Raw genomic sequence first — 14,708 nt, 5'->3', positions numbered from 1 at the left:
CCCAAGACAGACATGGACTTCTTTTGTGGTCAGTGCCACCACGGTTTCTCAACTGGACTTATGCAATAACCTCCAAGTCAGTCTCCCTTCCTCTTTTCTCCCTCAAACCATCCTTCCTCTCTAAAGCTTCAATCAGTGCCTATCACTCCCCAGCTGGCAGTGGCTTTCCGTTTCACTCCAAGTCCTACCCGAGACCTGCAATGCCCTTTCTATCTGGCCGCAGCCTTCCAGCCAGACTGCAACGCCCTCTTCTCCTGCCCTTGTTTCCTGAACTCTGGTCAAGGGCCCTCTCGTTGAACCTCCGACACATCAAGTGCCAGCCTACCTCTGGGCACCTGAAGTGCCTGCCACGGGGACCTCTCCTCCCTCAGATCTTCGGCTCCTGCTCATCTTTCAAGCCTCCACTCAGGCGTCACCTCCTTAGGGACACTGGGTCACCCTCTGCTGTGCCCTTCCTGACACTCCCTACCACGTCACCCACATTCATGTTCCCCAGAGCAATCATTACTGCCCGAGAGAAGGGTATTTACTGACTTACTGGATTGGATTCAATGCTAGAATGTGAACTTGGTGATGCTTTACCCTCCACTCCACTCCACATGGTAAAACCAGTGCCTGGCAGGCTCCAGTTGGTGCCCCACACATTTTTATAGATGGACTGCTTTTGACTGAGGGAGGGGAAGAAAAAAGACGATGGCAACTCTAAGCAAGCAGGACCACTCACAGCTCCACACCATGGGGTGAAGGTCTGGGCCACCTCACCTGGCAAAGGACACTACCAGGTAAGGTACTGGGCAGGCGCCAGGGGCGGGGAGGGGGGGGAATGTGCGGCCAGCACGAGAGGAGCAAAGTCAACAATAGCACATATGGCCTTGCAACCAGAAACAGAAGAAAGAGATTTCCTTGTGTGGTATCACATATATATACATAATATTTATTTATTTTCTATTTCCTTTCCTCCCCCACCTCCTTCCACTACCACGGTAAGGGTGTGTTGCATAAATTTCCCTCTGGGCATACACAGTGGAAAAGGCACTGCAACAGAACCAAGGAAGAAACGGCTACTGCTCCGGAGGGCCTAGACTCGGAGCTGTTTGCAGTAACTGATGAGCCTCTGGGTTGTCTCCCTCAAGGGAAGGAGCGAGAGGGTTTTTAATTATACATGGAGTAGGTACATCACGTCAGATTGACATTTTTAAAAAAAGGAACACCCTCCACCCTGCTTCATTTTTCTTTATAGTACCACCTGCCCGGTTACATAGTCACTTGTTAATTCATTATCCCCTCACTGGAATAAGTGATTTAAGAGCTTTGTTCTGTTCCCTGCTTTCACCTGGCACATGGTGAGCACTCAGTAGTTACTGGATATATGAATGAATGAATGAATGAATGAATGAATGAATGAATGAATGAATGAACGAACGAACAAATGGAGAATCTGTCCAGAATCTACTTCTATTTCTAACACTACTTGGATTTCCTCTAGGGGAATGACCTCCTTTCCATTGTGTTCAGCCTCGGTGACAGGGTGCCATGTACCTGCGTCCCAATATGGAAGGCAAAGGGTCTCTGGAGGCCCCCAGCCCTTCTCCCTGTTCCAGGGCCACCAGGCAGTAGACACCTCACCTGAGCTTCAAGGGTTGATTTCCCTATCCTGGGATTTTGACTTTTAAGTGACAGAAGGAATGTTGGCCTTCACTCATTCCTATGCCCTCCTGCTACGTGCTTCCCTCAGCTTCTTCCAAGTGGTTCCTTGATTCCCAGGAACAACCCTAAAGGCCATCCATTTCCTAGACTGGTTCTCTAGCCATTCTTTCAACTCTGGGGACATCGGACACCCTTCCAATAAATTCTCTTTTTGCTTCAGCTGGTCAGAGTTCGTTTTTGTTGCTTCTCAACAAAAGAACATTGAAGTCAAAACAAAACACTATTACAGAAAGCACAGAAATAGCTGTTTGTATGTATGTATACAGGATTGGAGGAGAAATCACCTACATTCCATCCTAACCACATGAATTTCATTTTTGCATTATTCCTGTTAAATCTTTGAACATATGTACTCATGTCATATATTGTTATGATCGTGGTATACGTTATAGGTTGAATTATGTCCCCCATACAGATGCTGAAATCCTAACCTCTAGTACCATCAAAGTAACCTTATTTGGAAATAAAGTCTTAGTAGATGATCAAGTTAAGAGGAGATTATTAGGGTGGGCCCTACCTCAAGGACAGGGAGAAAGCCACATGAAGATGAAGGCAGGGATAAAGGCAGTACATCTACCTGCCAAGACGCAAGCCACCCTAGACAACCGGAAGCTGGGATGGGAGCCAGCAGAGACTCCGCGACCCTGCCCTCGAAAGGAACCACCCCACCAACGCCTTCCTCTGACTTCCAGCCTCCAGTGCTGAAACACAAACTTCTGCTGTTTAAGCCACTGGGTTTGTGGTACTTTGTTAAACATGGTTTTATTTCCTATTTTTCTTCTCACATTAAAACTGTAGCCGTCCCTTTTCATGTTGTTGCAGGGTTTTCCTATCTGTGTTGTAAACTGTTTTGAGGTAGTGGCCCACGCAGGACTCCAACTCACTATTCCACTGTGAATGAACATTTACTGTGCTTTGACTTTCGTGCCATCACAACACTGTGAAGAGTATCTTGGGCATACAGCTTTTTTTCTCCTTTTGGATGACTTTCTGAAAACACATCACCAGAGGTGGATGACTGGATCAGAGCGGATGAACATGGGGCCTGGCACTGAGCGGCTTTGCAGGAGGAAGACAATGAATGCACCGTTGTCTCCAAGGGCATACAAGGGAATGAGAATGTTGACATAAGGTAATGGGAAAGAAGGGAGCTCTAGGCAAAGGGGCAATTGAGAAGCACAGAGGGAGTGTGAAAGCCTAGAAAAGATGCAGAACACTGGATGGCAAGCTCTGGAGGGAGAAAGGAGAGAAACAGATGGAAAGTGAGACTCGGGTTGCACAAAAGCCTATAAACTCATTTAAGGACCTGGGACTTGATTCTAATGCTTGGAAAGAGTTGAACATAAACAGTGACTCTGACTACAGTGTGTATGAAAACTTGGCCTGAGGAGGTGAGGGGGTGGCTGTGAGGGGAAGGGTTAAGGAGCCTGAGAAGCAAGGTGACCCTGAGAGCCAAAGGATGGGATTTAGTGACTCCCCGAGGAGGGGGGCAAGGACTCCCAGGTATCTAGCCTCCTTGGTTGAGGGGTTGACAAAGGCATGAGATGTTCACAAATTCCCTCAACCTCCACCTGCAAGTCCCACCTTAAGTCCTCTCAGTGTATGTGACATGAGTTAGAAACCATGGCAACACAATTGGGGGTGACAGCATTTTCTCACCATTCACCAACTCTCTGACTTCTCACCACCCAGTGTGACCTCCTGGGCCATGGTCCTCAACGATTTCTGTCAGAATCCATCAGTGACCTTCTTGTTACCATTTTTGGTCACTAGCCATCATCCTCTTCTACCTGTCCTTAGAAATGCCTCCCTTGACCAGGGAGTCCATACCTCCTTGTTCTTTCCCTTCCTCAACCCATCCTGTTCCCTCTCCTCCTCTCCCTAGAATTTCAGTCCTTCAGATGACACCCTCCACCTTCTTCAAGGCTGTTGAAACCTCACCCCTTCTTACAGCTTCAGTCGCCACGCTCACGTGCAGGACTTGCCCACACAGTGAGGTGGTGGCCCGGCTGAGGCAGTAGTTGGGTTTCCTAATGCCCAGCTCCTACTCTTGTGCTCACCGCATGATATTCATTTCTAAAAGTAAGACAGGAAACCCTGCCGTTGGAGCTATAATCATAGCACTTCTTTAAAGAGTCAATATAGTTCAGTGGTTAAAAATGAACCACTTGGTATTAAAAGTTCTATTTGTAGATTCAAATCCCATTTCTGCCCCCTCCTGGGTGAGTGACTTAGGGCAGTCTACCCCTGTATACCTGAGCTTTTTCATCTGTAAAAATGAGGATAATAATAGCATCTAACATGACAGGTAGCTACAAAGATCAAATGAGCTAATACATCAGAGCACAAGGAACAGTCTGCCACATGGTAAGTCCTCAATAAATATTAACTCGTTACTCTTGCCCAGTGTACAACAGGCCACGCCATTCTTATCTGACCAGCTGACTGGCACCGACGTGAATTAGTATAAGGGAAGATTTTCTTTTTTAAGAATGTCAACATCAGGGGTGCCTGGGTGGCTCAGTCGGTTAAGCTTCTGCCTTCAGCTCAGGTCATGATCCCAGGGTCCTGGGATGGAGCCCCACATCGGGCTCCCTCCACGTTGGGCTCCCTGCCCAGTGGGGAGTCTGCTTCTCCCTCTCCCTCGCTCCTTCCCTCCCCCCTACTTGTGCTCACTCTCTCTTTTAAATAAATAAAAATCTTTTTAAAAAATTAAAAAATGAGGGGCGCCTGGGTGGCTCAGTTGGTTAAGCAACTGCCTTCGGCTCAGGTCATGATCCTGGAGTCCCTGGATCGAGTCCTGCATTGGGCTCCCTGCTCGGCAGGGAGTCTGCTTCTCCCTCTGACCCTCCCCGCTCTCATGTGCTCTCTCTCATTCTCTCTCTCTCTCTCTCTCTCAAATAAATAAATAAAATCTTTAAAAAAAATTAAAAATGAAATGATTCTATTTATTAAAAAAAAAAAGAACGTAAACATCCTTCCAAAAACATGTGGTTTTAATTCAAATCAACAAGTGTTTACTGGGTAAGTACTGTGAGAGCATATTAGCTACTACTGTAACAGACCAACTTTTCTTTGGCATCAGTGAATCTCAGACACCCAGAAAGAGCTTCAGAAAGGTTCAGACAAATGCCTGGGACTCCATTCTTAGCTCTCCACCTACAGGAACTTAGGTACACAGACATAAGGGGAGCAAACTTCTCAAACGGGGTCACTGTGATGACACAGCACTCACTCCAGAGGGCTGATGACACCCTCACGTCTGCAGCCCCTGAGATGAGCTCTCCTCACTCCCAGGGGAACAACGCCCTGGCCCAGAGGCAGCAGAGAGGTGCACAATCGAATGGCCACCTTGGTTTCACTGGGAACAGTCCAACTGAGGAGTCCACACCAGTTTCTGAAAAGGGAGCCCCAACCAGGGTGGGCCTGGGAGACTCACCATTGGATGCTCGCATCTGCCGCCGGCGTCCCACTCGGTCCAGCCCAATGGGGGTGCTCTGGGAGAAGGTGAAGGGCCGGAACCGGGCCGAAACCGCCTTGTAGGGCAGCACCTGGTGAGCGGGCACAGGAGGCCTGGCTGCCGGCTACAAAAGGAAAGCAAAACACTGTGAGGGGATGCCAGGAAGTGGCACCTCCTGCAAAGCTCTTCACACACACAGCCCTGAGCAGCTCGGCACTGTCACCTCCAAGCCACTCACACACTCGAGACGCTTTCTCCAGACCGTGGCAAGAGCTTCAGACTGCACCCAGGCACGGTGGCAATGACTTATTCTAAGATTTTAAACAACCACTACTGACTCAAGGGCTCTTACCTCACAGCAACACATTTCATGTTATTTGTCAGCAATATACCAGGGGTAACGCTCAGTAAAAGCAAAGCGTCCAAGAATAGAAGCAGATTTAGGAAGTGGTGGCTTTCTCACACGGAGTCAGGGGCGGAAAGGTAAGAAGATGTGTTCCCAGCAGCAGCCTCCAGGGCGAGCAGACGGTCCTGGAGAACAGACTGGGACTGGCATACCTGCCAGGCACATCCAAGTGCAGCCACTAGGTACGCTTTTTGTGGGATACAAATGCTCCTTTCCTCAACTATCATGACAACTGAGCTTCGTTTAAAAGAAGAGTTGGTTTTCCACTTTCCACGAATTTACCCAGGTCTCTTTAGAATCACCTATGTACCCTGTTGATTTTTCCCCGTGAACCATCTCTATAAATCAAAGGCCAAGCTGGCTTATGCTTTCCTTAGGTTTTCTTCGTATTTCCCCACCCAGTTCCCTAAATGAGCCTACAGTGCATAAAGTGATCTTACCACATTCCTTCTTAATGCTCTGAAGTGAAATAATTTCTCAGTGCTTTTGATTGTCCCCATACTGAGTTTCAAGTTAAAACAGATACACGGTTTGCTTTGGTTCAGAATCATTTCCTAGCATACAGCGCATCCTACTGTGGCAAAAAGTTCGAGGGATTCTTCCACTTCATTTTTTTAACTTTAGAATGCAATTCAATTTAACTCAAGAGGAATCTGAGTGCTTGCTATAAACAAGGCATTGGGCTGGGCTTAGGGAGAATGTAAACATAAAATCCAATACTAACATAGATTTTTCTCCCCTTTTAAGAGAATTTTAGGAGTTATTGATGTCAGCTAGCAAGCTCAAAAAGTAAAACTGGATGCTTACTCAGGTACTGCTCTGGGAACCCCTGACCATGGCTAGGTCTCACCAAATAACAAACACTCCTCCTGAACAGGGCCTTTATTTAAATGTTTTGTGGCCCCAGAGTGCTCGTTGGGTAACTGATAAATACTTGTTGAAATACTAAGGGGAAAATATAAAAATTTTATTGGTAAAGCAGCAACTTGAATGTAAAGAGTTAAAAAATGGTAGGAAACCGATTTCCTTAGCCCCTAAAAAACTGGTTTCTTATTTTCTTATCTTTATTTTTTAACATCAGAGGATACTTTCTCTTTCAAGAACTTCTTTCAGCAAGCTCACTAAATATGCACTGCTACCTTCTCCTTATTCAGATCTCAGGTGGTTTAGGACAAACAGCACACTAGTTTCCTGTATTGTTTGAGTGTTTGAGACTCCAGGAAAGACAGAGATTAGTAAAAGGCATCCACATGTCAGATGGTAGATTAATTCATGAGTGTTTTCAGAGTCAGGAAGAAAGGTTGGGAGTCTGTTGTCCTTGAGGCAGACAGAAGAAAGAAAAGCAGCAGCCTGTTTAGTTCATAGGGGAGAACAAAGGCCAGGAAACTGGAGGGCTCTGTTAGCTTTGGTAGAAGCACGCCAGGTCTTACTCGGGTTAGAAGACTCTCTATTTCCTCTGTCGGGCTGTTCCCATAGAAGCTGAGCCCGCCTATCACGGAGATGGGGCGTCTTCTCCAGCTTCCTTTGGGGGAGCCCATGGCAGGGTTCTGGTCTGCAGCGTCTGCAGAGGCCGTGTTTGGCTGGCGATCTCCCTCCACGGTGTCCTCTTTCTGGGGGTCCACAGCAACTGAGTCTTCGGGAATAGACAGACTCCGGGTGGCCAGCTGGCCATAGTCAGAGAGCGGTCGGGGCCTTGATCTCCTCCCAGAACCCCATTTCCTCCTGCTGATCCTCTGAGACTCCGTCCTTTCTTCATCCCGGGATGAGTCCCGCCTCCAGGATTCCTCTGTCACAACCTTTTCAAATGCGAACAAGTTAGGTGAGCACCAAAATCCAGGAAGGTATTGAAAAAGAACAAGCCATACACTCCCTCCCATCCATCCTCTTCAGCCCTGCCTTGAGGCCTTCTTGGTATACTTGTTTGTTTTTTTTAAAAGTTATTTCTGTAACAGGAAGACATAACTGAAATGTGCACTAAAATAAGCAATTCAGCTTTAACTGGAGGCTGAATTAAAACCATAATTTAAATAGTGATATACGGTGACCGAGGATGAGCTATGATAAAAGATACTAAGAAAATCAATACCACTGTGAGATGCTAGAAAGAACTTCTATGGTATCACCCAAAATACAAAATATACATAACAATAACATGGGGAAATGCAGGAAATCCAGTTACTTAAGGTCTGTGGATTTGGTTCTGCCGCTGTTCACTGGGGAAGAATGGGTCCTTGTGTGGATGAAATGCTATACCAATGATAAGTGAGATAGCCTTTATCAGCCACAGTTAATTATTGCTCTTAAAAAGCCCTGTGTAGACTAACCATGCCCAGGTTCAGCCCTGCCTGCAGATAACCTTTATGTCAGCACACCCCTCAAAGTCTGGGTTCAGAGGAGGGCTGCTGCCTAATTCTACAGGAGGTTTCTCCCATCCCTGGTTATTATTTTTTTTAAACACATTTTTATTTTATTATTTTTTAAAGATTATATTTACTTATTTGAGAGAGAGAGAGCAAGCACAAGCATGGGGAGAGGCAGAGGAAGAGAGAGAGGAATAAGCAGACTCTCTGCTGAGCAGGGAGCCTCATGTGGGACTCGATTCTAGGATCCCGGGATCATGACCTGAGCTGAAGGCAGACGCTTAACCGACTGAACCACCCCCCCGGTTATTATTTAAAAACAAAATAAAAAATAAAAATAGTCCAGGGCCCAGGGAAGAGGACAAGAACAAGCAGAGTTGTACTGGAGGGCAGGGCAAGCAGAGCAGGCCACCCAGGCCTGGAGGCCACCAGTGGAACGGCCCCAGGCAGCCTGGCCCTGCCCCCAGGACTGGCTCAACAGGGCATGCTGCTTGCCAATCAGTGGCAACAAAGAGCTCAAATACAGTTCCTGTAATTTCCAATCCCGTGTGCCTCAATGCTCCTAAGATCATACACAGCTGATTTATGAGCAACATAGCGGTTTGAGGTACCGACCCCTCGTACGTCAAAAATCTGCATGTTAACTTTTGGCTTCCCCCAAACTTAACTACTAATAGCCTACTGTTGGATGGAAGTCAATTAACACATGTTTGGTATACTATACATAGTATATACTGTGTTTTTATAATAATATAAGCTAAAGAAAAAAAAAGATGTTATCAAGAAAATCATAAGGAAGAGAAAATACACTTACAGTACTGAACTGTATTTATAAAAAAAAAATCCACGTGGAGGTGGACCCACACAATTCAAACCTGTGTTGTTCAAGGACCCACTGTACTATGAAAAATCTGATGAAGAGCAAAGAAAGCAGAAAGGGATTTACAGACACTCCACTGCATTGCCATCATTTTTCAAATTAGGAAAACGGAAACCCAGGGAAGTGAGGGGACTTGCCCAGGGCCACACAGCCCACGCACAGTAAGAGAGACACTGAAATGTGGGCCTTGTAATTTCTGTTCCCACTGTACCAAGTCACCTCTGCTCCAAAGCTAGTAAGTTCTAGCAGTCACCACTTACCATGCTGTCTGCAGCTTCTGACAGCAAGGAACTTCATATTTAAATCAAGTCACCAGTGAGGGATCTAGAATACACCCCTGTATATTCTACCGGAGCTCAAGGTATTCTACCCTCTACCTGAGCTAAGGTATTCTAGAAGAGACTTTTTTTCCCCACTGAACTCCCTTATCTGCCTTAAAGCAGAGCCTCCCCAAAGAACTCCGTTGTCATAAATCCATAATTGTGCAGGTTCAATCCTATCCTGGGATAGGATTTTCTTCTTCCAACCAGGGAAGATTTGACTCTTATCAGTTGAGAAGAGAAGCCCTGGCCTCAGCAGACAGTGGCCACAAAACTATCAGACCTCCCATTTTTCTTCCCTAAATCACTGGGTTTCCCATAAGCGCCCTTCTCCACCTCCCCTCCCCTAGTGAGAAAGTATAAATGCCCCCAATTCTAACCACTTCCTGGAGTCACTTTTTCCTGTCAACTCCCACTTACTCACATGAATAAAAACCTGTCTTTTCTAATCTGTCTTTTGTCAGTTCAATTCCACACACCCCCACATAGTAAGCCTAAGACAGCGGAGAAAAAGGTTTTCCTCTCTGACACCATCATGGGAAAATATGAGAAATCATGAAAAAGTTAATATTTTTTGCATTACATATAAAAAACAGGATATTGTGGAGAGTTTAACTACATTATTTAAACTAAGTGGCACAATTTAAGCACACAGAATAAGCCATTTATATTATCACCCTGTGATAAAAAGGTTCAGACAAGGTGTTAGAAACACAGAAGCAAGACAAAATTACAGGCAAGGAATAGTCTAACTGGTAACAGTTAACTACGTGCAGTTTTTTTGAGGTTGTTTTTGTTCTTTGGGTTTTTTTGTTTTTTTTGTTTTTTTTTTGCACTTACGCAACATGCAGCATGCCTCACTGAAGTCTTACTGATGCAGACAGGAAAATAAGGAAATGGGTGTAGGAAGACAGGAGGCTGTCTTAGTTGTTCAGGTAAGAGACCCTTCTGAGACCAAAACATACTCCAGGAAGTGAGGAGGCTGGATAAAGGCAGGTATGCTCAGAGCAGGAAATGAGAGGGCAGGAGACGTGCACAGGATGATTTCTTTAACACGTCATGCCTCAAGTTCCAACGACGGTTCCCATCGGGGGGTACGCATTAAGAACCGACTGTCATTCTCCTAGAACTATTTATACAGTCCCACTGAAGATACAAAAGGAGAAAATAGCCTTTCCCAGTGGTACTGAATGTCCTAGGAAGTGCAAAAATTAGTTAACAGAATAATACATACAACTGAAAGTTCCGCTTTACTCCTACAAAAGAGGGAGAGACAATGATCCTTGGCCAGAAGAGACTTACATTCCTTGTAAAACAAATCTGAGCTTCGATGCGTATTCTAAAACTGAATCTCCTTTCAGCAGAGTCTGCGTACTTCCAGAATACAACGGAGGTTCATTCCAGGGAACATAGTTTGACTGTGATTATACCCGCAACTACAAACACCCACCACCACCACCCTCCACAAGTTATAACCTACCCCGGATTCTGCTACCGGCAGGGGCGGCCCAGAGACACACTGAAGGAACAAGCAGTTGACCACATCCATGCTCTCTGAGATTCTTTCTTGCCTTTACACCAGGACAGTGAAGGCGTAAGTGGTCATGCCAGAGCTGTGTCTACTGACGCTTCTCCTCACAACCCAGCAGCCTGGGCTTCAGATCAATCCAGGGCGCTAAGCTTGATTGGCCGATTCACACCCAAGTCATAAACTCTTCTAAACAAACTTTGCCGCTGAGTGGCTGCCCTTTTAACTCTTGCTTCTCTGTATTACTGTTTTAAAGTACTTTCGCTAGTCAGGAGTCCTGCATTTCTTCTTCCTATACAAGATTCCTTTCTTTGCTTCACAAAAGTAAGAAGCCAAGATAGATCTTATTACCTCCAGTGAGACACCTCAAAACACACTTTGAAACCACAGTGCAAGTTAAGTTATTAACTGAGGGAAAAAAGACTTGACGAAAAGCCCTGGTGTCACGTCTATCCATTCAGAAGCTTCATCTGAGGGAAGTTTAATGGGTCAAACAGCAAGAGTTGTGGGTTGAATTATGTCCCCTGCAAAAGGTACATTGAAGCCCTAACCCTCGGGGCCTGTGAATATGATCTTATTTGGAAATACCGTCTTTGTAGATGCGATCGAGTTCAGATGAAGTCATGCTGGATTCGGGGAGCCCTAATCCAATGGCTGCTGTCCTTAGAAAAAGAGGGAAATTTAGACACAAAGACGAAAGTAAAGACAGTCATATGGGGACAGAGTGATGCATCTATAAGCCAGGAAATCCCAGGCAGAGGCCAGAACAGATCCCCAGACTTCTGGCCTCTACAACAATGGGAAAAAGTCCTTTTGTTTTGAGCCACCTGGTTGCTAGAAATTTGTTACAGTAGCCCTAGGAAACTCATACAGCAAAGCAATTCAGAAGAAACTACTACAAGCAGGGAAATTAAGATGCTTTGGGAAGACTGAAAAAAAAATTAACCAAAGCAGAGCTTTTCCAACGGAAAGAAAAAAAAAGAAAGGTATTCTCAAGATGTGCATTAACACAATAAGCAAGCCTCCCACATTGCCTCAGCATCCTGAACACCACAGGGAATTCAGGTGCAGTCCCAGAACTGGAGGTGGGACAAGAACACACCCAGACAGCTCACGTTGCAGGAGGCCGGCCATAATGCTAGCAATGACAGCTGTGGAGGCTTGGGCTACCTTACCTAATCCTCACCACCACCCCGCGAGGCAGGTAACTATTCATGACATTTTACCATTTAGACACTGGGGCAATGACTCGCTCGAGTTAACAGAGCCAAAGGAGACAGGCCCATTTACAACTCAGTCTGTCTGACTTCAAAATCTCTGTCCTTTCCGCTCTGCAGCCCCACATCCTTGGCATACACTTTTACAGAAGCAAGACAAAACTTGGTAGTCTTCCTGCCTTTAGCTATAGAGCTGCTTGGAAGGGGGTGGGGGTGCCGGGAGGGCAATGACAGGAAGAAAGGCTCTGTAGGTACCCCTACAAGCTAGGGAAAGCTAGAGACACCTTCCCCAAATCACCGTTTTGTTTTTTTAAAGATTTTATTTATTTATTTGACAGAGAGAGACACAGTGAGAGAGGGAACACAAGCAGGGGGAGTGGGAGAGGGAGAAGCAGGCTTCCCGCTGAGCAGGGAGCCCGATGCGGGCCTCGATCCCAGGACCCTGAGAACATGACCTGAGCCGAAGGCAGACGCTTAACGACTGAGCCACCCAGGTGCCCCCCAAATCACCGTTTTAAATGCATAAAATAAAAATTAAATAAAATAAAAATTTATAGTTTATAAAAATTTATAAAATTAACATTTTAAATGCATAAAACAAAAATTAAGCTAAAATCATAATCAGATTATTTTGAAATACAATTATCAAAATATTAAAAGAATTGATACAATAATATATATAAAACACATAAATTAAGAAGACTAGCAATTGGTCTGAAAACTGCCATACTTTGGAAGTACTGATGAATACAACAGATTTTAAGATATCAGCAAAAACTGCTGTATGATGTGAAGAAGATCTGTGATTTCTATGAGTGACAAAATCACAGGTATTGGTAAGATAAAAGTGCTCTGGCTTGCTGCCTATAATCATAATTGAAGGAAATGCTACATTTTACCTACAAGGTAGTGAAAATAAAAGCCCCACGCCTCAATTTCTGTTGACAGAACCCTCGGATGAACTAAGGTTCAAAACTCCCAGTTGACACAGTTTCGCTTAAGACTAGTCTATGGTCCCAGCTCTGTGCTCCAACTCCAGAAAAATGAAATTTTAGACTTATATATTGTAAAACTTAAAAAGTGGCATCTCACTATTTAAAGCTATACGTCACTAATTTCCCTTAAGTGAAAATTAATGTGTCATAAGACTATGCATAGGCCTTTTTTTCTTCTCTCTTTTTTTTTTTTAGTGCAGATTTGTTATCTGGATTATCGAGTGCTTGGAATGGGATGGGTTGTAAATACATGCCCTAGGATTTTAAGAGAGGGAGGGAACTCATAAGATCCCAGATCAACTACTATATTTTAAGGTAAGAACAAGAAAATCTTTATATATTTAGAAAGATGAAAGCTTGTGTGCTAATGACATCTTTGTCTTTGTTACTTTAACACCAAAAGATACTCTCAGTTACTTAGAAATCTTAAATTGTCATCAACTTACATTTATAATCTACATAAAGTCATATTTTCAGGCAAGTAAAGAAGGCATTATTATACTTATTTTGGAGATGAGAGAACTCAGGCACGGAGAAGGCAATGGATTTAATGAAAGATAGAGTGCATGAGAGAGATCAGGCGTTTCATTTAATCTCATCTTTGCAAGGCACTAGATATGACCCCCCCATTTGTAGGTGTACATAAGAAAACTGCAACATGGTTTATTGCAAAATCCCAGAGCAGCAACTTCCACAAATACTAGACCTTGAAATGTTGCTCCACAAAAAGCCTCCGTGTGCTTATCCCTTTTACATCTCTCCACTTCCGGTTTATACTTCCTCTTTGATGAATTCTCTGGGCTGTCTGTGGGTCCTCACTCATCAGTGCATGCATTCCTGCATTTTCCCTGACTCTTCCTCTCTACTCCCTCCTCCAGCAGCATACCGCACCTTCACTCCTGCTCTAGGCTCCACTCCCTTCTCTCTCCTCCTGGAGCAGAACTTCTCCCTTCAACTGATCACACGTGCAATGCAAATACAGTTGGTTTTGTTGAACTTACTGAATCATGTTTGGTTTCTTATCTTTAAATTTTAGAACAAATGGGTGGAATAATCTTTCTTTCTCCAAAGCTGCCTTTTCTTTCATAGACCTTGATGGTGTGTGTGTGTGTGCATGTGCGCGCGGTAGGAATTGTACTAGCGTAAAGGGAGGCCCACCAGAAATGGACCACCTATCATCTGGGTGTGCTAATTCTCCCTCCTCCTAACTTTCCAGGGATTCACACATCTTCTCCTACCACACTTAGGCTAGTTAAGGAATAAACAGCCAGGTAGGGGTACTTCTGAAATTGCCCAAGCGAGGAGAGGAGAGCGGCAACCTCAGACTTGGTCTGAAATAAGTAAATAGCCAAACACCCATCATTTAACCAAAGACCACCTTAAAAATCATGCATGTTCAGGGAGCCTGGGTGGCTCAGTTGGTTAACCAACTGCCTTCGGCTCAGGTCATGATCCCAGGGTCCTGGGATCAAGTCCCGCATCGGGCTCCCTGCTCAGCAGGGAGTCTGTTTCTCCCTCTGACCCTCCCCCCTCTCCTGCTTTCTCTCTCTCTCTCTCAAATAAATAAATAAAATCTTTAAAAAAAAAATCATGCATGTTCAGCCTGGCTCCTTTCCACCTTCCAAGGTTTCCTCTAGTTCAGGGACCATCCTGGGAAGGGAGAGACACCATCATAAACTTGTTTGTTGGGGTGCCTGGGTGGCTCAGTCTGCCTTCGGCTCAGGTCATGATCCCAGGGTCCTGAGATCGAGCCCCGCATTGGGCTCATTGCTCAACGGGAAGCCTGCTTCTTCTCCCACTTCCCCTGCTTGTGTGTCTCTCTCTGTCAAATAAAT

At 45.1% G+C, this 14,708-nt stretch overlaps 1 protein-coding gene across 4 annotated transcripts in view; it reads right to left on the bottom strand.

Annotated features, from left to right (window-relative positions):
• The window catches only part of SPATA13 (spermatogenesis associated 13), a 141,572-nt gene that overhangs the window by 49,493 nt on the left and 77,371 nt on the right, over positions 1–14,708 (bottom strand). For all 4 annotated transcript variants that reach the window (XM_045869201.3, XM_064586286.1, XM_064586288.1 and 1 more), the window contains 2 exons: positions 7,004–7,369; positions 5,147–5,291 (listed from right to left, as the gene is read on the bottom strand). In XM_045869201.3, the coding sequence (XP_045725157.1) occupies positions 5,147–5,291; positions 7,004–7,369 (511 nt within the window). The remainder of the gene's footprint in view (positions 1–5,146; positions 5,292–7,003; positions 7,370–14,708) is intronic.

This window comes from Mirounga angustirostris, unplaced genomic scaffold, assembly GCF_029215605.1.
Source record: "Mirounga angustirostris isolate CCGP_5_RB_7025 unplaced genomic scaffold, mMirAng1.0.hap1 SCAF_3, whole genome shotgun sequence".
NCBI lineage: Eukaryota > Metazoa > Chordata > Mammalia > Carnivora > Phocidae > Mirounga > Mirounga angustirostris.
Note: the sequence above shows the minus strand (reverse complement) of the source record. Positions and strands in the feature narration are given on the sequence as shown.